Source organism: Macrotis lagotis, chromosome 8, assembly GCF_037893015.1.
Source record: "Macrotis lagotis isolate mMagLag1 chromosome 8, bilby.v1.9.chrom.fasta, whole genome shotgun sequence".
In the NCBI taxonomy this organism is placed as follows: Eukaryota; Metazoa; Chordata; class Mammalia; order Peramelemorphia; family Peramelidae; genus Macrotis; species Macrotis lagotis.
In genome coordinates, this window is record NC_133665.1 from 21,648,593 (window position 1) to 21,675,541 (window position 26,949).

Below are 26,949 nucleotides of genomic sequence, written 5' to 3' on the forward strand. Positions count from 1 at the left end.
GGCCTTGGGCAAGCCACTTAACTCCATTTGCCTTGAAAAATCTAAAAAAATAAAAAAAAATGTGCAACAAAGAACAATAGGTTATTCAGAAAGAGACAAAGACAAGCATAATAACCTTAAAATTAATATTGTATTTTTAATGCCAGCTCTATGTAATTCATGGTTTCATTCACAATCCCCTATTTTTCTTTTCAATCTGCTTATGTAGAAATATTTTTGTGTCAGAATATGTTCAGAATACTAAGCCAAATTCTATAAAAGATAAAAAGTGGAGATTAGATACTGTCCCTGCCAAAACCAATTGCTATATTGCTCAATGTATGAAAGTACAGTAAGTCCTTAGAGCATATATTATATATTCTGCCCAGTTCCAATCCACATGAAGGTGTGTCTATTTTGGGCATGCTCATTACAGGGTCACTTATTCCTACTTCAGAACATGGGTTAAATATCTTTTGACCATTTCCTGTCAACATACTGCATGATGATGAAGCCCTTTAATTGGCTTCTTTGCTAGAATTAAATGTACATACAAAATGTTCAAGGGATGATTTCTCATTCTCTTTCCTAATACTTTCTGGTAAAAAGGTTTTTTGTGGAGAGGAGAGACAGACTGTTCTATCTCTGCCCCTCAATTTCTCTTTACCCATTGCTTAGTGTCTATGAATGCATTGTGCCTGTTTCTTTTGTCTCTTTTATGTTTATTCTTTGCTGTTCATAGGTATATGAGTATATTGAGAAACAGATGTTCTCTGTCCATCCGTCTCCCTTTCCCCATTGCTTAGTGTCCATAAATGCATCCTGTCTGTTTCTTTTGTCTGTTTTACATTTATTCTTTCCTGTTCATAGGTAAATGTAGTCCTAGAGACATCAGCAGAAGTAGCTCTGTCCACTGAGGAGCCACTGGGACTCCATTCCCTGAAGAATTTACCTGCTTGACCCAAACCATCAATGAATCAACCAGATATTCAAGAGCTGAACAAAGGAGTAATTCAGCCATTTGCTATGCCATTCCAAAAGTGAACTTGATAGGGAGAAAGGATTTACAGATCCAGAAAGTACCTCCACACTATTTGAGGGAAATGTTTTGTAAACACTACTTTAAGTTTGAGTGCAATTTCCTCAATATCTTCCATTATGAGAGTATGCTTTTTAATTTTTACCTTTGCTATACCTTTTCAGTAAATATGCTTTTTAAAAAGTTAACTGACTTCAACTAGCTAATTGGTTTTGGGGAGAACACAAGATGGGGACTCATGAACAAATGACTTAAAAAAAAATCTCAACTCCTCAAGGAAGCCCCTAGAGTCATAAGAAGTCACCTACTGGGCAGCTAGGTGGTACAGTGGATAGAGCACCAACCCTGGAGTCAGGAGTGCGTGAGTTCAATCTGGCCTCAGACACTTAATAATTACCTAGCTGTGTGGCCTAGGGCAAGCCACTTAACCCCATTGCCTTGCAAAAAAAGCTAAAAAAAAAAAAGTCATCTACTTTTGAGTATCCAACCCAGGATCCATAAGACTATGTTAACTGAGTTGAGCTAGAAGTCACTAGAGTGAATGAGTTTTAAGAATTATGTAGCTGAAAAGATAATCAACATGAATATTCAAATCCCCAAGCATGAATTCAGAAAAGATTCTCTTAGAGTCTATCTTTGGCCCTCCTCCTTTTACTTCCTGTACTTTCTACTTGAAAACTCTTGACTCTTTATACTTCTTCCCTTGAAATTCCTTCCCAGAAGGAAATCTAATGCAGCACATTTATATTTACAAGGAAAATCCTTTCCCTAGATGCCTTGGGGCAAGTCCAACTTTCTGCCCTCTCCATCAAAGATAAGTGGAAGAAAAATCTAATATTGCCATTGAAGAAAAAGCAAGGTTAGGATCATGCTGTATAAACTCTTAGAAAGTCATGGTATTTAAAACAAACAAACAAACAACAGAAAAGACCATTGTTGGCTCTAGAATTAGGAAAAGAGTTCAAATTCCATCTCCTAATAATATGTTTGACTTTAAACAAATCACTTAATCAGTCTAGACTACAATATCCTTATCTCTAAAATGAGAGAGTTGAACTAGACAACCTTCTGAATTTCCTCTCATGATCCCATGATGATTATTTTGTGGTCCTTTGAACCCAGAAATTCTTGAACCTTGCATTTACCCAAAAGGCAACTTCCAAAGCTAGGATTCTCCTTTTGGGCTGAACAGATGGTATTCAAGTGTCTGCTTTTGCCATGTCCATTTAAAGAAAACCACTGGGTACCACTGTTGTTATTTTCTGTTAAGCTAGAAAAGACCTCTCCTGTCAGGTCAAATTCACACACATGTCTACAAATACCATGTGTTTCTATCACAAATTACCAACAATGATTTCTGGAGTGATAGCGAGGGAGACACCCACTCTTGCCCTATTTTGTTATCCTCTATAAGAAGTCACAAGAACAAAAGAAGGAAAACCTGAGGACTATGTAAAACAGAACAGCTCTTTTATAGACCACAGAATGGGACAGATCAGAAAGTCAATCACCAGGTAGCAAACCAATTCATATAGCTGTAGAGATGGTTCTACATAAATCTTAGCTTCAGGATATGATCATTACCTTTTAATCACATATGATTGATCGAAGAACTACAGAAATTTGTTATTAGTTCATCTGATCATCACCTTTACATGTAAAATAACTTGGATTAAATGATTTGAGAGATCACTACCAGTTATAAAATCATGCTCCTATGATGTACTGAAATGAATTAAACTCATACATATCACTCTTTCCTCATTCTGGGTACTGTTATCCGTAGATCTCTAGATAATCTCAAGTTTTGTTAATGATCCTAGAATTAGCACAGGGGTCTGCCACTTCTGCCTGTACCCTGCCATCATCCTAAGGGGCTTCATATTCCTAAACTCCTTGTAATATATTCATATTGAGGACTCCACTAAAAATCCTTCCTCTAAATTCTTTAACCAACAGCTTCCCCCATATTATTGTATCCATACACAGCAATATTGCCTATTATATCTCATCATTTTGTAATTGTACCTCCTCAACATGAGTTTTGAAATTCAGTTCTCTAATTTCCTAATCTTCCACTTCTCATATTCTTATACACTAAATCTGCCTATCATGCAAACATATAAAAGCAGTAGTCTCAGAGCCTGAAAAATATCTGATTTTCTTCCTCTTTTCTCATATCTAACTCCTTAAGTGATCCTAAAACAAAACTGAGGTATTCAGTGAAGAAGAAAAGTCAGTCAGTTAAAAAAATTGCAAATTGATGCATAGAGATTGTTTTACAATGCAATTTCTTTATTCTCTTATATATTCAGCAATTGAAAGCAATAAAAGAAAAATAAAAGTCTAAATATAGAAAAATTTTAAAAATAAAAGCAGGAAAACAGCTATAGGCTTCATAAAGTTTAGAAATTAAATTTTAAAAATATTTTATTTTTGTAAAAGCATCACAATATCCAGTCCCATCATTATATGGTTGAGAATAGCTAAGTCAGTCACAAGTTATCTTACAGTATTGCTATTACTTTATACAGAGTACATTTCTCTTTGCATCAGCTTATGTAAGTTTTCCTAGGTTGGCCTGAGAGCATCCTGTTCATCATTTCTTATAGTACAATAATATTCCATACAAATCACATAGCACAATTTATTCATCCATTCCCCAATTGATGGACATTCCTTCAATTTCTAATTCTTTGCCACTACAAAAGAACTGCTATTTGAACTGAATATTTTGTACATATAGGTCTTTTTTTATGTTTTTTTTTTAAATCTCTTTTGGGATACAGATCTAGTAGTGGTATTGCTAGGTAAAATAATATGCATGGTTTTATAGCCCTTTAGGCAAAGTTTCAAATTGCTCTACAGAATGGTTGAATCAGTTCACAAGTCCACCAATAATGCATTAATGTCTCCTTTTTCCTACAGTACCTTCAACATTTGTCGTTTTCCTTTGCTGTTCTATTAGCCATATTAGATATGGGATAGTATCGCAGAATTGTTTCAATTTTCATTTCTCTAATCAATAGTGAATTAGAGCATTTTTTCATATGTTAAAGATAGCTTTGATTACTTCATCTGAAAACTGTTCATATCTTTTAATCACTTATCAATTTGGGAATGACTCTTATTTTTATAAATATGATTCCATTCTCTGTATGTTTGAGAAATGAAGCATTTATCAGAGAAATTTGCTTCCAAAATATTTTCACAGTTATAATTGCTATTTCCCTCCATCCTATCCCTCTCATACTGTTTATTCTATTCTCTCTCCCCTTTTATCTTGTCTCTTCAAATTTGTTCTGCTTCTGCCTACTACTTCCCTTTATCTGCCCTCCCTTTTATCATGTTCTCTGTCTTATTTTCTTATTCTCATGTCTTATTCTCTTCCTCTCCCTCCTACTTTCCTATAAGGGAGGATAGATTTCTATACTCAGTTGAATGTGTATGTTTTTCCCTCTGAGCCAATTCTAAGAGTAAAGTTCATTAATTCTCACTCTCCTCTCCTGACTTCACCTCCACTATAAAAAAAAGCTTTTCCTGCTCTCTCTTTGTGAGATAATTTACCCAATTCTACCTCTCCCTTTTTTATTCTCTCAGTATTTTTCTCTCTCACCACTTAATTTTATTTTTTTAGATACCATCCCTTCATATTTAACTTATACCTATGCCCTCTGTCTATATGAATTATTTCCAACTGCCCTACTAATGAGAAAGTTCTTACGAATTACAATATCATTTCTCCAAGTAGTTTAACCTTATTAAGTCCTTTATGATTTCTCTCTTATTTACCTTTTTATGCTTCTCTTAAGTCTTGTGAAAGTCAAGTTTTCTATTCAGCACTGGTCTTTTCAACAAGAATGCTTGCTTCTTTGAATGTCATTAAATGTCCATTATTTTTAGAATTTAAAAAATTTAAAAATTCCCTCTTCTAGATCCATTTCCAATTCAGTTTTTTTTGTGATGAAATATTTCACATTATCTTCTGTTTTTTCTTTTGGTTTGTTTTATTGTTTCTTGCTTTTTCAGAGTCATTAGCTTCCATTTGCTCAATTCTAATTTTTAAGGAATTATTTTCTTCAGTGAGTTTTTGTACCTCCTTTTCCATTTGGCCAGTTCTACTTTTTTAAGGCATTTTTCTCCTCATTGACTTTTTTGTACTTCTTTTACTATTTGGCCTATTCTTTTTTTAGTGTTATTTTTTTTCAGCATTTTTTTTTGTGTCTCCTTTACCAAGCTGCTGAGATGTTTGTCATATTTTTTCTTGAATCACTCATTTCTCTTCCCAAGTTTTCCTCTACCTCTCTTATTTTATTTTCAAAATAAAAATTTTGAAGCACTTCCACTCATATTTTTTGTAGGCTTTGGATGTAAGAAGTTTGAATTTTTTTTCCAGTGAATATTTTAATCCATTCTTTTTTTTTTTTGACTTTTTTTTTGAAATTTGACTTTGGTTATCATCTGAGTGTGCATTTTGATCTTCCTTGTCATCACAGTAACTTTCTATGGTCAGATTTTTTCTTTTGTTTGTTCATTTTCCCAGTCTATTATTTGACTTTTGACTCTTTGTCAAAGTAGGTCTCTCTTCCAGAGTGGAGGATGCACTGTTCCAAGTTTTAGGGGTCTGGGGTAATTTTTTTTTCAGATATGCTTCCAGGGACCTGTAAGTCTTCAGTTAATCCAAGATAGTATAACCTAAAGAAAGATGTTTACTACTCTTCTGTACCAGAGTCTTTGAGTAACTACAAGTACTCTTTCTTGCCCTGTAACTGTGAGAAGGGTCTCATTTCCCTGTGGACACAAGCTCTAATGGGCTAGTGCTCTTCCTCACCTTGGGACTGTCAACCAGATCTGAGACTCAGATCCCTTGGCTCAGTGCTAGCCATGAGATCACTATGATCCCCTGACCAGTTGTTTGTTCCCCTTACCATCTGTGGACTGAGAGCTCCAGAAGCAGCTGCTGCCACGACTGCTGATTCGGTGGCTTCTAAGGCCTGTTCCTGGTTTGTTGAGGCCACCTGTGCTAGACTATGCTCCATTCTCATCCAAGTGAGATAGACCTTTTCTGCTAAACTTCTAAGTTGTCTTTGGAGTCTGTGGGCTGAGAGGTCTGGAAACTGCCAAAGCTGTCACTGATTCAATTGCCCCTGGGGTCTGCTACTGGATTTGCTAGGGCCCAGTTGTCACTGTGCTGGACTGGCCTCCTGTCTCATCCTGATGACCTTCTGAGTTGTCTTGGGCTGGAAATATGTTTCACTCTGTCTTTTTGTGGGCTCTGTCACTCTAAAATTTGTTTAGAATCATTATTTAAAAGTATTTGGAGAGGTTTGGGGAAGGGTCAGGGGAGTCCCTGCCTCTACTCCCCCATCTTGATTCAACCCCTGAAGGTCCTTATAGAAACATAACCACTCTGAATTTATTTGGAGCAAAATCAAAGATCTCGACACAGGGTTGGATAATTTTTTCCCTAAAAAGCAACAAAATCATCCTCAAGACTTAACTGATCTGGGGGAATATGGCTTAAACCTTAAACCTTCTAGTATATTTACATATAAAAGACAATGCATGAGGAGTCAGTATTTCTCAGGTTTTACATATGCTGCTGACCAGGTCTGCCCTGTGCTGGGAAATGCAGAGAAAGGGTAACTGAGCCTAGCTAAATCCATTGCCAAATGTCTTTTCCAAGCAATTATTAAGCAAATTTTATTTTGTGGATTGTTGTTGTTGTTGTTGCTTGTCCTTTGTTCTAGAAGAAGACCTCAGGGAGGTGATGCCATAACAAGCACATGAACTGGATTTGAGAGAATGGATGCTATGCTAAGTCACCAGTCTTACTTTCTACTCCAGAGCCATCTGAGTTCAATGGCCCAATATGGATCAGGATGACTGGAGATGACCCTGGATGCAGAAGCAAATGGGCTTAAGTGACTTGTCCAGGGTCACACAGTTTTAAGTCTAATTTTAAGGCTGGATTTAAATTCAGATCCTTCTGGTTCCAAGGCCAGTGCTCTATCCATTGTATCACCTAGCTTCCCCAAGTTTAAATTTATATTGTCAAATATAAAATGATCAAAAAATATCTTTTGTTGCAGTCATGAGCTGAGTTACCAAGTGAGCCCAAGGCCAGTCTGTCCCAGAACTTGTACTTAAATTTGACCACATATTTGAGCACTTTATTTTACTAGTTGCTACCCTATGAACTCTTTCTCCTCTGACTTTTTGCTCTTCCAGAGTAGCAAATCCTCATCCCTAGGTAAGCCCCATCATCTGATTTCTCTGTTCCTATTTTGGGGCCACAGATTATTGACAAAAAATCCTGAAACTAAGCTGACTTTACATTATGTTATAAATGGTTCACATTTATAAAAACTTAGTCCAGATTTATTCAAATAGCTTTTTATTAATTAACTTTTCTGCAGAAAAGGACCATTTCCCTTAGCAGGAAAGGCCCTGAACTACTGTGGCAATATCTAATCTTATATGCAATTTGAAAGGTTTTTCTCCTCCCCTCTGAGCCAGGCATGGGTTACAATCCAATCAAGACACCCACCCCATATCATTCTCTAATGTGTTTACCAGGAGGCTCTTTTAATATCTATAAGAAGGGTGACTACCTCTCAATTCTCAGATTCTCTCCTTATAGGCTAAATCTAAGCTTTTAATAGGATAATTCCCCCTCAATACCTTTGGTCACGCAATTCCTATGCCAGTTAGCTCTTCCACAAAGCTATCTGGGATTCCCCAAATCTAGATCCCTTCCTCTTAGACCTCAGAGATCATTCTTTTTGCAGCTCTTTGGTATGCTTACTTAGTCAGTGTGGTCTAGTGGATAGAGAAAAGCCCTTGAAGCCAGAGGACATAATTAGCAAATCACATAATCTTAGTGTTCTAAACAACTCTTACAACTTTTTAAGTTGTAAGATAGTGCAGAATTGCATTAGTCTAAAAAGTTTCACAGGACCTAGAGCTAAAAGGGCCATCTTACTCCAATCATCTTATTTTACAGCTGAGAAAACTGATCCTCAAAGAGGCTCAGAGTAAGCATCTGAGCTTGAAACCATGTCCTCTGACTGAAGTCAGAACCAGTGTTCTTTTCAATATACCAGTTTTCTCCCTCAGGAGGTTCCTTATCTTTATCTGAATTTTAGATGATCTAAAGGTCAATAGGAAGGAACATGTTGGACATTTCCAATAATAATCTATAGTTAAGAAATGGTAAAATGGATATCATAAAGGATACATATGATCAAAAATTTAAAGAGATGGTCAAGGGATAACAGGTATGCATCATAAACATTAATGATATGCATGAAAGGTAAAGGAAACAAGTATTTGTTTATATCTCATTTGATTTTCATAGCAACCCTAGGATGTTATTATTATGCCTATTTTTCAGTTGTGAAGACTAAGACAGAAGTTAAGTGATTTGCTCAGGTCACACAGATTTTCCTGACTCCCAAATGAGTATGTTATCCTCTGCATCACCTAGTCACCTAAAGCGGCATCTTTAACATATTGGAGAGATCCTTTTAATGGAGGATCTATGGGACAATATGAGTCATGTTAAATGAAAAGACATACTCTGTGAGCAGGTTCGATGAAGCTAATGATTCCATCTATGAGATCATATGAAGGCCATATGAACATGTTTGGGTCTTATCCTCATTTGGAGGTTGGTTGCAAGAGGCATTAGAGGCGCAATTCCCAGATTGTGAAGATGATCAAGGAGATCAGTTATTCTCAACTCTAAAATCAACAAATTTAATTATATAATACCATACTAAAAAAGGTAAATATCTGTACCCTATTAAATAATATTTTGCTTACTTGCTATAAATAAGAATCCTAAAATAGTCCCACCTTTACAACTTTATGTGAATGTGTGATAGAGTCCTGAAAAGGTTGCACATGTGTGCTGTATGTGATAACCTGCAAGGATAACTATAGGTTGGACCAGTCTCCTTTTAACCTGTAACTAATTTTGATTCCAAAAAATGTCCCTAGGAACAGATTTTGTACATAGGGAATAGAGATAATACTTCGCAACTTCAGAAGAAGCAGAGCTGGGGACTTTGAATATAAACCCCTGGAGACCAAACCAGTCTTGGCATTGCTCTGCCCCCGTGATTTGTTTTGTACTGATGCCAGTTTATGAGCTCAGGAGAATTAGGCTCCAGGGAGCTGAAATAACTGTAATTGGGAGGACAATTGCAGTCACATCTTATCCTCAATGGGACTGGTCAGTTGAGGATATGTATCCTTGATAATATCCCTAGGCAAAATTAGTTTCAAGAACATGAAAGGACATGCATTGTTCATTCTATGCTGAGGGTAACAGTGATTTCAATGTACTATAAATAGTAATAACTGGCTTTTGTGTGGTGTTTTAGGGTTTGCAAAGCATTTTATGCACCTTTTCATATTTATCCTCACTCTAACCCTCTGAGTCAGGTACTCCTTTTATCCCACTTCTATAGATGAAAGGTCTGAGAGAAGTTTTAAGTGACTTTAGGCAGGACTGAACTTAGGTCTTCTTGCCTATACACTTTGCCATCCTGGAACTTTGTTGATTTTAGAGTTATGCTTAAAATTATATCCTATCAATCAATAAAAATCATAAAGAATTTTATTAATTGGTTACTATGTCTTGGGCCCTGGAGAGACACCCATAAAAAAACAAAATAGTCCCTATTCCCAGAGGAAGTACACTCAAATGGAGAGACACTATATATATATATAAATATATATATTTATATATATATATACAATTACACATAGTAGTTAAATGATAAATACATGAAAAGTAGTTAAACATTGAGTTTGAGGTTTTGTTAGTGTTGTAATATGACTCTTCTCCCTGCTACAAATCCCTTCTCTCTGCATTCCTTCTTCCAGTGATATATCTAAACCACAGGTCTAATTATGTCATTCTCCTACAGTAGCTCACTATTAACTCTAGGATCAAATACAAAGCTCTGTTTGGCATTTTAAACACTTTAGCACCCTGTTCCAATCTACCTTTCCAGCTAACAAAAAATTCTATCTCCCAACTCAATACTTTTGCACAGGATGCTCCTTAGGCCTGGAATACACTCCCTCCTCATCTCCATCTCTTGGAATCACTATTTTTTTTTCCCTTCAATGTCCAATTTAGCATAGCTACTACTTTCTTCTTGCTTTAGGTCTCTCCTCATCCTCCTAACCTCCTCATCTAACCTCTTTTCTCTTCCCTCCCTCCCTCCCCCCCCCCACCTCACTCACTCCATGTTTATAATTTATATTTTTTTATATACTATCCCAAAAGATTGTACGTCCTTGAGGGCTGAGTCAATTTTGTTTTTTGTCTCTATATCCCCAGTGCCTGGCACAGTATGTAATGGCTATTTAATTAATGAAATGATGGTTTTGCAATGTCATTCAATGTTCAACATATCCAGCCCCCTGCAAGTGTCTACATGCTATGTGAATATGAGAGTTCTGTAAAATCCACATGACTTTTTCCATTCTCATTTCTATATCATGGACTACATTTTTCATAGTTTATAGTTTTCTTCTTAACTCTCATTCCCTGTGATTTTAAGTTTCAGTGTATCATGGTCAAATTGAATGATTTTGGAGGATCACACCAAGTTCACAGAATCTCTTTCCTTCTTCATGCTTTGTCACAGATGTAGGCTTGAGAGTTACTATTTTCTTCCTGGTAGTTTGTTTCCTTTTGCTTATCATAATCATTGCCATCTTAAATAATCCAGACTAGTTTTACTAGGTTCCATCCTCCAGAAGGAAAGGAGCTATAATAGAAAGAACTTAACCAATTTAGGAGCTCACAAATATAACATTCTGATCCCAGTTTAATGTCATGCCCTTTGTTCATCCTTATCTAGCTGACTCATGTGATTTAAAGGGGTATATGACTATGGGAGGGGAGTACAGCTTATACAAATGCACAGAGACAGGAGATGACATGCCATGTGTGAAGAAAAGCAATAAGGTCAATTTGCCTCATCCCAAAAGCCTATGAATAAAAATGCTATATAATAAGGCTAGAAAGATAGTTTGGAAGCAATCAATCAATCAATAAACATTTGTTAAGTATCCTTTATTTGCCAAGCACTATGCTAAATGTTGGGGACACAAAAAGAGACAAAAAATAATCTTTGCCCTCAAGGAGCTCATAAGCTAATAGACCCTCTCCAACTGAGAATTTTGTATTTCATCCTAGAGAGAAAGAGAGTGAATGAATTTTATTAAGAAAGGGAATGACATGATCAGATCTATACTTTAGGAATATCACTTTGGTGCCATGTGGATAATAGACTAGAAAGGGGAGAGACTTGAAAAGATAAAAATGAATTAGTGGATTCATAGAAGGGTGGTTCGCAAGTTCTACCTGGGAGAAACAAATAAAAGGAATTAGTGTTATTAGTTTTATCATGCATACAGGGCAATAAGAAACATTATTTCATGGAACATTTGGTCATCTGTATTGCAGAACTCATTAAAAGTACTTGAAAAGGACTTCTTGAAAATTATTACAGCTCTTTTGTTTCAGCATCTGTTACAGAGGACAAAATGGTAAAGAAATTCTCAAAAGGACTTGATAAGATCTTCTAAATTAAATCATCATATATTTTAATATTCAGTGACTTCAGGGAAAAGTTGGAAATAGGCAAAAACAATTATGTTGAAAATAAAGAAGGAAAAAAATCATTTTTTAGTTACACAGAAGAATCAAATCCATAATCCATTCCCTTAATATACTACTTATTCAAGAAAAAAGACAAGGTTCTAATTATATTGAGCATTAACTAACATCCCTCCCCCCCAAAAAATGGAAAATGAAATAAAGTACATTTTAATAAATGGAAAATGACAATTACTCAGAAGTCATCCTGAATCAGCTGTATCCAGTCAGAACTACCATATTTCCCCATGTATAAGACAAACCCTTTTCCAAAAAAATGGGTCTAAAAACTAGGAACATCTTAGTCAATGCTTATAAATTTTTTTTTACTTTCATTTCCCAATTTTTTGCACTTGTTTCACATTTATTACCAGTATATTAGGTAACATTTTGTCATGTTCTGCCCAGAAATGGCTCAAAACATAGTTTCATACAGTGTTGAATTCAAATTCAAAGTGATCTAGTTTATAAAAGTGAACAGAAATTGTGCTGCTGAAAGTTAGTTTGGTTTCCCTCCAACTGAGAAAAGAAGGCCATGAGAGGCAAATCAACAAAATGGCCTGATTTAGAGAGGAAATAAGAGATGGATTGAAGAGCAAAGGGCCATTGGAATTCCTGAAAGATGGTTCAGCAGGAGGCCAGAATTGCTGATGAAAAAGAAGTGACTGATTTCAAAAGACACAACTGGTGTTTCAGGTTCGTGAAATGGAATGGACTAAGCATGCATCCATGCACCAGACTTGGCCAAAAGACACCTGAAAGCTATGAGCAGAAGTTCCTTGAATTTCATGATGAATAAAACTTATGTTCAATAACTTTATGTAATAGTTTTTTTTTCAAATTTTAGGCCCCCAAATTAAGATGTGCTTTATACATGGGAGTGTCATATACATGGGGAAATATGGTAATTTGTTAGAGCAAAGATTACAATTAAATCAAAGGAAAAAGACTATAAATTAGAAAAGACATGACATGGGGGAAGGTCCAAACTAGAAACACCAGAAGTTATGGCCTCATATCTCATTTCAAATCTTTGTGAACTCTGTGCCCCATCTGCTTAGATTTCATCACATGTGCCATATCTAGAGAATATGGTCACAATTTCTGTGCAGGATGTACCCATGCATTTATTTTAAAGGCCTCTAAATCCAGGTTTCAATATCCTAAGTGCAAAAAGAAGAGTATGAAGAATCTATGACCTAATAAACAGCTGGAGAGAGAAGTACAATCCTTCAGATTGCTCACATTTCACATGATGAGGAACTGCAAGCTCAGAGATGTGATCAAGAAAAGTTCCATGAAGAAATCAGTCTGGATCTTGAAACTACCTATCCTGGAATCTTCTTGTCCACAGATATGAAAACAATGAAAGAAAGAGTTTCATGGAAGAAATTGCTTTGTTTTGTGAAGAGATCCAATCTATGTAGTACTGTTCTAGCACTTCAGAGTTTCACATCTGGGAGACATTATTGAGAGGTAACAGTAGGAAACAGTTCTGTTTGGGGTGTTGGTCTTTGTATGACCTCTGCAAAAAAAAATTGGAGAGGTTTCACCATCTTCTTCTGCATATTGGCTTTTGAGTCTAAAACAAAAAAAAATCATATTTAGTTTGTAGCACACCTAAGATAAACATTCCCTTTAGAGAGAAACTCCACAAAGTGGGGATCTCTTTTGGATTATGAAGCAGGAGACATAGTGCTTTTTGATGTAGACAAATAGATGCTATATCTATACATTCACCAGCAACTTTTCAGAACCTCTCTGGCCTATATTTTCCATTGGTCTGTACTCCAAGAATAAAAATGGTCTGACAATTGACCCAATTTCAGATAAGGCTTCAGAAACCCCAGAATATGACCTTGACACATGCTTGGAAATTTCCTCCAAACAGGAACCCAATCCCTGACCCACATATATATTATTTCCTACATTGTGATGTGCTTCACTTTAGGAGCAGGTAGAAATTTATTTCACTTTGTAATATTTAGGCAATGAACTACTACTACCTATTAGGGGGAGGTCACATGTTGATGGTCCACAAATGAGAGAATATGCTCATTAAACTAGGAGAATTTAGAAGATGCAAGAATGAGGAAGTTGATTTCTAAAAGACATGAATAAAAAGAATGATAACTCACCAAAGAATCAAAAAGAAACATAACAATTATAAAAATTAAATAGAGCTCAAGTGAAAAGGTATGAGAAGACATCACCAACCTATAACTTGTGGCAATGGTAGGTCCATAGATGTGTACCTAATGGGTAGTTTTCTAAATCTATCAATTAGTTATGCTGATTTTTTTCTCCTCTTTAAACACCAAGCAAATTACTGTTTGCTTTATGAGATACTTCTTGAGGAGAGATAAGAGAGGAAACAAAGAATGGTCAAATAAGAAACAAAATATCAATTAAAAATTAATTTTTTAAATGGAAAGATGTACTTGAACTAATGCAGACTACAGTAAGCAATATCAGAAAAATTTTATTCCATATCATAAAAATGAGCAATTTTGAATATTATTGTAAATTGATTAAAAATTAAATAAGTATAACTAGAAAAAGAATTTATATGATAAGAACACTAAAAAAAGGAACTTTGAAAACTGAATGAACTATGATCAGAGGACTGGTGGTGAAACATGCTATCTGTTACAAACTTGTAAAAACTTGTGATATAAAAATGAGACATGCCTTAAAAATTAAATCATTTTGGAAATTAGAATTTTATTATGCATATTTGTTACAATAAAAATTTTTCCAATGCAGTGAAGGATAATAGTGAAAAATTGATTTCTTTTAAATTTTAAAATAATGATGGAATGTTGTAGATTGCAGTTTTAGACATTGCTATATTTTTTTTACTTCATTTTGTACTTCATTATTTTACTTTTATTCATAAAAACTTTTCATGAAATAGGAATAAACTACCTGTAATGGAAAAATTAAATATGAATAAAACTTTTTAAGTCCTCTGGGGAAAAAAAAGACATAACAACAAATGTATTTAAATGAGTTACTGATACAAAGAAAGGAAAAGAATGAGTAGAAGAAAATACATTACAGTGATGACAATAATTTTATACCGAAATTTAACTTATATAAATTAGTTGTTCTAATGAGCACATCTAAAGAACCTAAAAAGAATCAGTCATCAAACATTTCACTTCCTTGACAAGTTGAGCGATATGACTGCCAATGGCAACATAATTTTAGAATACAAATGTATTTACAAAATCTTATATGGAAAAGGATAGTGGAAGATTTATGAGCACTTTGGCTTCATAAAACAAAGAGAAGAAGCAAAGGAGGGTAAAATCACTTTTAAAGAAAGCTTATTGAGGGACCCAACAGAACAGTCATTCCAAGAGCATTTAAAAATGGAAGTGGAACATGTATAACAAACAGATCAAACATGGAAAATACTCTTATTTTTATTTTTTTATTTAGATTTTTTAGATTTTTCAAGGCAATGGGGTTAAGTGGCTTACCCAAGGCCACAAGGCTAGGTAATTATCAAGTGTCTGAGGACAGATTTGAACCCAGGTACTCCTGACTCCAAGGCTGGTGCTCTATTCACTGTGCCACCTAGCTGCCCCTTTTACTCTTATTTTTATAACAAACTCCTTTATCAAAAGCAGTAGAACTAACACATGTGTCTCAACATCAGAGTGTCAAGTGTGCTTAAAAAGGAAGTAGAAATGGGACTGAAAAGAAAAAAGGTGGGAAATTTAGTTGGACTTCTAAGGGCTCTTTCTAATTTAAATCTATATGCTATGATCATTCAAGGCACAAATCAAGGAAATGTATTACCAGAGAAATTTGTCTTCAAATCATATGGAAGAGTTCTAGTATAGAATTCAAATCAAAGAGGGATTCCTTATAGATACTAAGGTAACCTAGAACCTTCTTGTTAGCAGATGAAATCATACAAGTTGCATCAAACTTTGGACCCTTGTAGGATTTCCTGGATTCTTAACCATTCAAAAGAGTTTTATCTATCTATTCAAATAGATAAAACAAACAAGTGGATGAAAATTATCCATTGTTTAGGTTACAATATATGCAGTTGTTTTTGTTGAGGGCTTTTTGCAAGGCAATGCCCACAGCTAAGGATTAAGTGTCTGAGGTTGGATTTGAACTCAAGTCCTCCTAACTCCAGGGCTGGTGCTCTGTCCATTGTACCACCTACCTGCCCTTGATATATCAGGACTGGAGCATTCTTATGTCCAAGGATAATTGCTATTGGTTCACTGTCAATGTGGCAAGAAATCTCTGATGAAGTACTCCAAGGATTCCTACTTGGCACTTGGTTTACCATTTTTATTAATGACTTAGATAAACTAAGTTCATTAAATTTGCAAGTAACGAAAGGTAAGAGGAATACTAATACAACTAGGTGAAAGAGAAAGAATTCCAAATGATCTTGATTAGGCTAGCACACTGGACAGAAGAAAATAAGATGAAGTTCAATAGTAATAAATATAAAGTTTTGAACTTGGGCACAAAAATTCAATTTCCCAGGCAAAAAAATGCAAGAATAGTAGCTGTCTTTAAAAGGAACTTGGGGTTTTAGTACACTATAGTTCAATATAATACAGCAAGATAATGTGACAGTACAACAAATCTACATCTTTGTAATAATATTTGATGATAGCATGTTTGAAAAGTTGAAATTCGACTGTTCTTTTGGCCACCCTGTCCTCAAATATAGAAGCATTGCTTTTAATTGTTTTCATTGATGTTTTCATATATTTTGCTGATTTCCAAGCTGATGAGTTTCATCATTTTCTTGTCCCAAAATGCCTTAACTGTTCTTCTCAGTTCTTTATATTCTTTCATTTTTTTCTGACTTTAATCCTTTGTGCAATATTTTGAGCAGCCTTTACTATATCTTTAAGAATTATGTTGTTTCTGATTTAATTTGTTACTGTTTTAAAGTCTTTTTTTGTCTGACATTCTCCCTCTGCAAGTTCTATTATGAATGAATGACTGAATGAATAAATGTACTATGCTAAAGGTTAAGGACAAGCACACACATATAATGTATGTGCATATTTTTGTATATGTACACATATGTATTATGCACGTGGGTGTGGGTGTGTACATGGTCAAGATAATATCTACCCTCAAAGAGCTTACATTCTAATGGGGAAGGCAATATATATAAAACAATAGAGACCTGGAAAAGGAATTAAGATTTAAGGTCTGGAAAGTCACAACGGTAGTAATAGAACAATAGAGCAGTGGATTAATACAGAGGCAATAATGTAGATTTGATTAGCAATTCTCAGAATAAGACATGGAAAGAAGAAGACAAAGGGGAAGCAAGTCAAAGTACTTCAGTGGTAGGAAAGGTATGGGGTGAACATAAGTCCATATTACCCAGGGGAGTTAAAAAACCAAATGACTTAACCCAGCCCAGATATGGCCCCTGGTGACCTGGTGTGGCCAGGGTATGGAAAGCAGAGACTGGATCATCAAGGCCAAAAATGTCAGGGTTAAGATGGGGCAACAGGATTTCCAGAAATCCATAGTGTGGTGGTCTAGTTCATCATCATCAACATCATCATCCTCATAATCATCACTACAGCAAACATTTATATAGCAGTTTAAAGCTTGCAAAGCATTTTCCAGGTATTAAATCTTTCAAGCCTTGCAACATTGTGAAATAAAGGACACTATTATCCCTAATTTGCAGATAAGAAAATCGGAAGTTGAAAAGAGTGAGTAGGGGCAGCTAGATGTACAATGGATAGAGCTGGAATCAGTAGGACCTGAGTTCAAATCTGGCCTCAGACATAACACTTACTAGCTGGGTGACCCTGGGCAAGTCACTTAACCTCAATTACCTAACCCCCCCCCCCAATGTAGAAATGTAGAAAGATTAAATGATTTGCCCAAGCTCACGTAGCTGGTAAGAATGCAAGAATTAGAAGTCTGAGTGAACAAAAAAATAATGGAAAGAGCAATGGTACATATATTACTAACACAAATTTAGATGAAAAAGTGGTAGAAAACATACCATCCAAAAACCATATGACCAGAAAAAGAAATGAATTAAGCATGTACTGAAAATAGAAACGAACAGTCCATATACAGTACTAGATAGTTCATATACATACTTGTAGTTCTGTAATATTAAAATACTATAGGAAGGTTCCAAACTGGAGCAAGTCACAGTTCTCAGGCTTTCAGCTTCTTCAGAGAAGGTTTTGCCCCACTCCAAAAAAAATTGTTCTCGGTTCCCAGACTAAACTGCTAATCTTTAGAAGATTAGGAAATTAAAATGGTTTAGAGAGAAAGTCTAGGGATCTATTTATTTCTTTGTAATGACTAAAGCAAAGTTAGGGGAATTTCTTTAACCTCAGGTCACAAAACTATGTGGCCTCTTCTATTTTTCTTTAGAATTGGACTTTTTTCCCACAGGCACAGCCTTTTTCGAGTATCAGTAACTCAGTCTTGATTGAGACATTCCTGAGGAAAAATACTAAACAAAAATAGTGAAAGGACAGATTCTGATGTCAAATAAGTCAACTAATAACTTCTTCCTTAGAAACTGTGGGGTTTCTTAAGTAAAAGAATGGAAGGTGGGAAACGTTTGATTTTCCCATACACTGATATCTAGGAGTCATTTTGGCTTATTCAGGTTTCTGCCTTCTAAAAGCTCTCTGAATGTTGGGATGGATTTATTGTACTTTTCTTCATTGTTAATTGAGTTATGGCTTTCTAAGGTAACTAAGCAAAACATAATATGGAGCCAGGTGCTGAAACATAATTATCATGGGTACTAAAGATTCACCTGAACTAAATGTGGCCACTCTCCAAGAGAATGGAAGGTATCTTCTATTCTTTATAAGAAATAAAAATGGTTTCCCCTTATGGGGAGAATTTTTGTTCTAAGAAACAAGGAGGGAAAGATATTTCTCCATTGGCTCTGAAATTATATTTGTGGTCTAATGCATTAGTCTCCTCACAAAGTTGTGAGAAAAGCACTTTGCCAACCTTAAAGTACTATATAAATGTAAAATAATAATAATTTTAATAAGCACCTCATTTATAGAAATCTAATGTTTATTTCATTAAGACCTGCTAATCTTTTGTAAGAGAATGTTAGCCTAGCAGGGAAAATCATTATGTGGAGCTCTGGGGGGGGGGGGGGGGGGGGAGAGTAAAAATAAGAAAAAAAAAAGGTTGACAATATGCTTAAAACTCACCACAGAATGTCCTAGTCAGGAACTTGACCTTTTATAAATCAAGGACCCCTTTGGCAATCTAATGAAGGCTAGATTGTAATAATATTTTTAAATGAGTAAAATGGAATATCAAAAGAAAACAATTATACTATAATACAATTATCAAAAATTTTTTTAATTTTATTTTAAAATATTCATGATGAAATCAATCCATGGCTATCTGGAGAGGGTAAGGCAAGGGAGGAAGCATATCCATGGATCCCAAGTTAAGAACACCTGAGTGGGCTGTTAAAGAATTGATCTCAAGAGTCAAATTCTGCTTCTGGCATTTACTAGCTGTGTAAACCTGGGAAAGTCATTTAACCTCTAGGTGCCCCTAGCAACTCTTCAAATCTTTAGGTTGTAAAGAAAACACTGATCTGCTTTGATACAGGTTGCTCCTCACAACAATGAAACCACAGGTCTGCTAAAAAGAAAAAAAAAATTATTCAAAAGAATTCAACCTAAACATCCAAATAGAAAATAAGAAATTGATGAATGCTGATTTTGCAGTCTCTGCCATATAGTCAGATAATCAAACCATACATACCACATACTCCATCACTGCATAAGGCTAGTATACAGTGAAGATGGATAACAAACTAGAATTAAAGAGGAGGAGTGGGCTAGAGTACCTTTGAGAAATTTGACAGGAAATTTAATGACTCAACCTGAAACAAACAATATTTTTCCAGTGATGGTGATTTAAATGATAAACATAAGTAGGCTGTAACTATTACCAAAGAATTATACAGAAGATACACAAAGATATCATCAAAGAAATATCCCTCTATTCTATTGCTGTACACAAAATGTCAAGGGATCTAGAAGACTTTCAGGACAGTCAATCAATTAACATTTAAGCTCCTACTTTGTTTCAGACAGTTCCTACCCTTGAGGAGCTCATAATCAATAGGGTAGAAAACTTGCAAAAAACTATGTGCAAACAAATTGTATACAGGATAAGTTGGATAAAAATGATACCAGAATTATCAGGAAAAGCTTCTTTTAAGAGTTGAGATTTTGGGGTGGCTAGGTGGCACAGTGAACAGAGCACCGGCCTTGGAGTGAGGAGTACCTAGGTTCAAATCCGACCTCACACACTTAATAATTACGTAGCTGTGTGGGCTTGGGCAAGCCACTTAACCCCATTGCCTTGAAAAATATAAAAAAAAAAGAGTTGAGATTTTATTTGGAACTTGAAGGAAGCCAGGAGGCAGAGATGAGGAGGGAATGTATTCCAGGCATGAGGGACAATTCAGTGAGATGGAGGTGATTCTATGAATACAGTGCTAGGCCTAGAATCAAATGGAAGATGTGAATTCAAATCCAGTTTCAGATATTTACTAGCTATATGACCTTGGGCAAGTTATTTAACCTCTATTTGCTTTAGTTCCCTCATCTGTAAAATAGGGATAATCATAGCACTTACTTCCCAGGATTGTTAAGATAAAATGAGATATTTGTAAAGCACTTTGCATCTTCAAACACTCTTCTCTCTTTGCTTTCTGGCATCATTGATTTCCTTTAAGTCACAAGTCATGGAGGGTAATGACCTGGGAAAGAACTAAGAAATTAAAGGACCGCAGGTCTCAATGTGGACAAAGAAGAGGGCTTAATGTTGGGAAACATGACAAGGACATGAGTTATACCACAATAAAACAATGAAGAAGAATAGCACAAGATGAGAAGGTTTGGATAATCACAAGCAATAATTCAAAATAATGAAGAGAATATAATAGTTTAATGGTTCTCAACTGTTACCCATGGGCCTCTAGAGTCTGGATTAACACAGATTCATGTTTTTCAGTTGTTTCAGTCATGTTCAACTCTTCATAATCCTTTTTGGGTTTTTCTTGGCAGACAATGGAGTAGTTTGCCATTTCCTTCCCCAGCTCATTTTACAGATGAAGAAACTGAGGTAATCAGATTCAAGTGATTTGGCTAGGGTCATACAGATATGGTTTCTAGGCATATATGTAGGGAGCATGCATGCCTAGGATATATGAATGAAGGAGCAATTAAAAGAATTCATGAGATCAGGACACAGGATTCACATTGAGAAGCAATTCACATTTCTGATAGTATAGAGTTGCCACTGTCTTCTGCTCATGTTTTTCCACGGTCCCCTTTGGGTTTACTGTTCCCTTCTAGGCCCACACTCAAGGAGGTGCATCTTGTTATCTGTTACTATCTGCCTCTCCTGAGTTCTTTTTTTCTGAAACCTAATAGGCTTCAATTGGAATGCATAATTGAGGTGCTACTTCTTCCCTATAAGAGGTGGTGAAGGGGTAGATTTTGTTGCTGTTTTTTTAGTTTCAAGCCCACAGATTAAACTTCTGATTTTCAGCGACTCTTGTGACCATCTTGTCTCCTCCTGTCTACTAAAGTACAGTGATTACAAAGCTTTTCCCTCATAAAGACAAACTTTTGTTGTTGTTGTTTAGACATTTCAGTTATGTCTGACTCTTTGTGACCCTATTTGGGGTTTTCTTGGCAAAGATACTGGAGTGGTTTGCCATTTTCTTCTACAGTTCATTTTATAGATGAGGATGAGGCAAACAATGTTAAGTGATTTGCCCAGGGTCGCACAGCAAGTGTCTGAGGCCAGATTTGAACTCAGGAAAATGAATCTTCCTGACTCTAGGCCCTGTACCCTATCCAGTGGACTACCTAGTTGTACCTATACCAAATTTGGAGCTGCCAAATAAAAGGTGGGCAAAGCACCAAGGCTAAGATTATTTCTACTTTTTGAACTGCCTGATAATGGACTAAATTGAAATCCAGTCTATTTTCCCAATCAAGATGTCTTAGGGTTAGAATTCCCTTGTAGTTCTGCTTCAATTCCTAATTACCAAATGATAATATCTTAAGTAACTTCCTGCATTGTTCCCCACAAACCATATAAGGCTATGAGAGTTAAAGGATTATAGATTCAAAACTAAAAAATACCTCAAAGTTTACCTCAAAGTTTATCTAATTTAACCCCCTACTTACAGATAAGAAACTAAAACCCAGAAAGATAAAGATGACTCAAGATCATACAAGTAAATTAGGAATGATGGGATTTGAAACTAGGTCTTCTAACTCCAGATCCAAGTCTTCCACTGTACCATGCTTCCTCCTTATATAATTTCCTTCATTTCTCCAGGACCTGTTTTGAATCTCCCTTGCAACTGAATAAGTAGGAAAAAGACAAGAACTACACTATGTAAAAACTTAGGAAATCCTAGATCCTACTGAGCCACATTCTAATCTTTATCAGATACATGTAGCCACCCATAAATTTCTCAACTGATAATTTCCCTTCATTTAAATGCACAGAATTTAAGCTCATTCAAACGATTGTAAGCTGTACTTATAAAAAAACAGTACCATATTTACCAAGGATTTTTAGTCCTATGATTTGGGCATGTAAGGGATTGTTGTTCAGTCATGTTCTACACTTTGTGAACCCCTATTAGTTCCATACTGTCTAAGGGAATTTCCTGGCAAAGATACTGGAGTGGTTTCACATTTCCTTCTTCAGTGGATTAAGGTAAAGTGAGTTAAGTGACTTGCTCACGGTCATACATCTTGTAAGTGACTGAGGTTGGATTTAAACTCAGGTCTTCCTGAATCTAGGCCCAACCTTCTCCATCTACTGAGTCACTTAGCTGCTTCTTGAATGGGATTAAGCCTCAGTTAATTCTATATAGGTAAGGGAAGAGTCTAAAAGAGTAGAGTTCCTTCATTTTGAGCACACTCTTAGCTATGAATCAAATCCTTTGACTTTCTCCATGGTGTAGATTGAATGCCTAGGAATAGTATGCACAAAGTACATACTTAAGAAATGTTTATTGATTGAGTTTCAGATGCACTCATTCTTTGCAGGTCTATCAAATAGCCATGTTACTCTTATAATATAGCTACAACCTCCCTTCATGGGAAGAAGAATATAAGCTATTGCAAATAAATCATGAGTCAAGGTCAGACAACAAAAGTAAAAACAATGTAGTTTTTGCAGAAAAGAAAGTGAAGCCATACAAAAGCTTTTGCTTGCTTTAGTTAGGCTTGTAAATTATATGTAATAGCTAGATCTATGGACTATGAACTGTGAATTTACTGCTACAATGTCTTTTAATACTTAAATGACTTCACTAGAGGTATTTACAGACTCTTAATGATCACTTAATTCAGAAGAGAAAACCAGTTGGGTTAAGTGACTTGCCCAAAGTCACATAGCTAGTCAGCAGCAGAGCCAAGATCAGAATCTCTATCCTATTTCTGTGCCCTTTCCACTATTCTATCCTGCCCTGGGTTTAGTAAGTGTTGTGAGACTGTTTTGTTCTTTGAGCTAAAGAAAGGCCTAAGTTTTACTTGTATTTATTTAGACCGTTACAAAGACTTTCCAGTGGTGGTGGTGGGGGGGGTGTTAGTCTTGTAGCTCTACTTCCTTACTCAGTGCTCCCTCAGGCAGGAAAACTAGGTAATAATAAAGATGAAAACAAAATTAAATAGTTTTGTCAAACACAGAAGTCAAATATTTCTTCTCCTAATTTCCCCATTTTTTGATTGTAACTTTAATAGTCTTTCCAGGCAGCTAAGTAGGTAGTGCAGTAGAAAAGTTCAACTCCTCCTTTGGATACTGAGTCTAGTATATGACCCTGGGCAAGTCACTAAGCCTCTGCCTACCTCAATTTCCTCATCTGGAAAAGGACATTATAAGATCTCCCTCAAAAGGGTGTAATGAGTATCAAATGAAATACCATATGAAAAGTGCTTTGCAAACTTTTAAATACTAATAAATATCAGCTATTCCATTTATCAGGCAGTTTAATCCAGGCAACTCCTTTATGTCTTGGAAGAAAATTTTCTCTTCATGCAATTTATGGTCTGGTCAAACTGGTCTATTTGCTGGTCATGTGTGACATTTCATCTCATAAATCCATGCCTTCACAAAGGCCAGGTTTATGCTCCTTCCTCCCCTATGCCTCTTAAAAATTTCTAGTTTCCTTCAAAGTTTAGCTTTCCCACCTGAAGCCTTTTCAGATCTCCCCTCATTGGCCACGACCTTCCCTCATCCAAATTATTATATATTTTCTTTGTAGAGATTGAGTATCTACGTTTTTGTTCACATGTTGTTTCCCCAGATGGATTGTGATTGTGAGCTTCTTGAGGTAGGGACTGATTCATTTTTGTCCTTCTGTATCCAGCACCTAGCGAAGTGTTTGGAATATAATAAGCACCTAGTAAGTGCTGTGATCTCTGTGAATCTATTCTCCAAACTACTGTGTATTTGGCTAGGGGGGGGGGGGAGACACGGGGGGGGGTGGCAAGAAAGAGAGTTGTTCTATACTTTTCTTACTATATTATTTCATTCCATTCCTTTTCTTTGAACTGATTATGTACTCTGGCTGACCAATAAAAAAATAAACACAAGAAACAGGTTTCTGGACTATGGTTTCATAGTAGCTGCAAACTCATGGAAAATTGTGAATATAGGGTAGCTTATCTAGGGGACCCACATGCAATGGCACTTACCCCTTCCCAGGTGTTACATAAAGAAAATTTCACAAAAGATTCTGCTCTACCCAACCATTTTCACCTCAAAGGTTGCTCTTCTTTTCTAGTCCTTTAGACACTGCCTTCCCTCTGATGATTATCTCTAATTTATTCTGCTGGTATCTTGTTGTTTGCATGTGGTCTCCCCAGTAGACTATTAGTTCCCAGAGGGCAAAAGCTGTGGCCCCAGTGGTTAGCACAGTACCTGATAAATCGTAGACATTTAAATAAATGTGGTTCTGAAACTGTCCTTTCTTTTCTTCTTCAAGCCACATAAACACCTATCACACCAAAACATTCACACATCTTGAGCTTCACAATAATCCTATAAATTTGGTGCTATTATTTTCCCCATTTTATAAATTAAGGAAATAAATTTGTTCAGGATAACATAGGTATTTTGCAAAGTACTGAGAGAAATTTAGAGTCTATTCTTTTAAAAAACTTACAAAGGCCAGGAATAAAGATAGTATTTGAACACCAAACTGTTATCAAGAGTATTAACTGTGGGGGCGGCTAGGTGGTGCAGTGGATAAAACACCAGCCCTGGAGTCAGGAGTACCTGGGTTCAAATCTGGTCTCAAACACTTAATAATTACCTAGCTATGTGGCCTTGGGAAAGCCACTTAACCCCATTTGCCTTGCAAAAACCTAAAAAAGAGAGAGTATTAACTGTGGTAATATAAAAGAGGAAAGTCCCCAAACCTGGGGTCCATGAATTTTTAAAAAATATTTTGCTAACTGTATTTTGATATAATTCTTTTCTTTGTAATTTTGAATTTTTTGAATTTTATTTTATGCACTTAAAAACTTTATTCTGAAGGGCCTATGACTCATAAAAAGATTAAGAACTATGCTTTAAACTTCTACATAAAAAATGAATTGCACATTGCCATTCAGGAATTACTCAGGCCACATTAAATTTAGGAGTTAAAGAAATCATTTCCTTCTTCAAAAGAAAGGATCACTTCTTTCTTCAAAAGGCAAGGTATTAAAATGACTTTGGAATTAGCCCCTCATTGTTGGAAATCCCTGTTAACATGACTTTCTTACAGAAGCTTCCTACTGAAATGTTCTACCAGGCTTAGGTCTCTAAACTCCCTTTCCTCCCAGGATCTTTAAAAGAGAAGGGGTTCCTTAAAAGAGCAGGACCTGGTTTTTTACCTTTGCCTTTGCTAACACATAGCACAATGTCTGACACATAGAATAAACTTGTAAATGCAAATTGACTGACAATCTGGGGACCACAAACTTGAGTCCATGATCCTGAACAGGAAAAAAAAAAAAGTTTTATTTTCCCTAACCTCTTATCTAAAAATGTAGTGTTTCCTTCAAATATAAACATAAGTAACAAACATTTTGCCAAAAGGGTCTATGACACATAAAAAAGGTTAAGAATCTAGGTACAGAGTTTTCCTCTAGCTCCTTGTTAAGCAGAGTCAAAGGATCACAGATTTAGAGGTTGAAGGGACCTCAAAGGTCATCTTTTCCACTCTTATGATTTCTAGATGAGGAAACTGAGACTGAGACAGGTTGAGTGACTTGTTCAGGATCACACAACTAGTAAATGCCAGAGGCAGGAGCTGAACCCAGATCTTTCTGACATCAAGTACAGTATTACTTTATTCATTACACCACACTGCCTTTCCTCCCCCCATACAGAATACATTTGCTTTTGGTTTAAGGAATCTTGTAACCTTTCTTTTTTTGCTGGTTTCTAAACTTGCTTGATTTCAGAACCTCAAATTAAGTACCTTGGTACCAAGGTACCTCCTAAACCTTCCTCGTGACTGAGCCTGTCCAACTCCCTGAGTTAAGACCACAGGGATACTTTATCCACTACTAATAATCACCTTTTACCATATCTTGTCACTGCCAACAAAACTGAATATCCATCTGTTCTTTTTTTTCTTTTTCCCTTTGCTTTTAGGTGCTCAACTGTAGTTCAATAAGTGCCTCCCTATAAGATTTCATTCTATAACTAAATTTAAGAGGGAACTAAGAGATCCATAATCTGATCTTCAAATTTTCCATCAGCCTTGTTACCTATTGCTGTACATTGTGTTAGAAGGATTGGGAAGGGAGAATATAAATGACATGCTCACAGCCAAGCTCCTAAGGACAATCTCTGTTTCTTGATCCTTTCATCCCTCTCAAACTCAGACTGAAAATGCATCTTAGATACTCTAGTTCCATCTCACACATCCTCAGGCACTCTTAAAGTATTCTAATGCAACCACCAATTCTCCATACATCTCAGAGTGATACCTACTCTTAAGCTGGCCTCCCAGCTTAATAATTAACCCTGAGGCATTTCTGAATATTCTTCCTAGCATCTACCAACTTTCCAATGACAGGGGAGGGGGCAGGAAATCTTACCACAAAAAGTTGTCTTACTTCTCTCTTCCCCTCTCAGCTCTGAAGCATCCCCACCTAGTTCCCTGAAACTTAGGGAAGAAACTGGTTCCAGA

General features: G+C 35.9%; 1 protein-coding gene across 4 annotated transcripts in view; it reads left to right on the forward strand.

Annotated features, from left to right (window-relative positions):
* TXNDC8 (thioredoxin domain containing 8) overlaps positions 1 to 26,949 on the forward strand; it is a 63,661-nt gene that overhangs the window by 34,505 nt on the left and 2,207 nt on the right. For 3 of the 4 annotated variants that reach the window (XR_012470729.1, XR_012470728.1, XM_074196500.1), the window contains one exon: positions 850 to 1,206. The exons of the other annotated variant lie outside the window; for it this stretch is intronic. Coding sequence is in view for 1 of the 3 variants with exons in the window: in XM_074196500.1 (XP_074052601.1) it covers positions 850 to 853 (4 nt within the window). In the remaining 2 variants the exon portion in view is untranslated. Of the gene's footprint in view, positions 1 to 849; positions 1,207 to 26,949 lie in introns of those variants that run through there. 4 annotated transcript variants of the gene reach the window in all.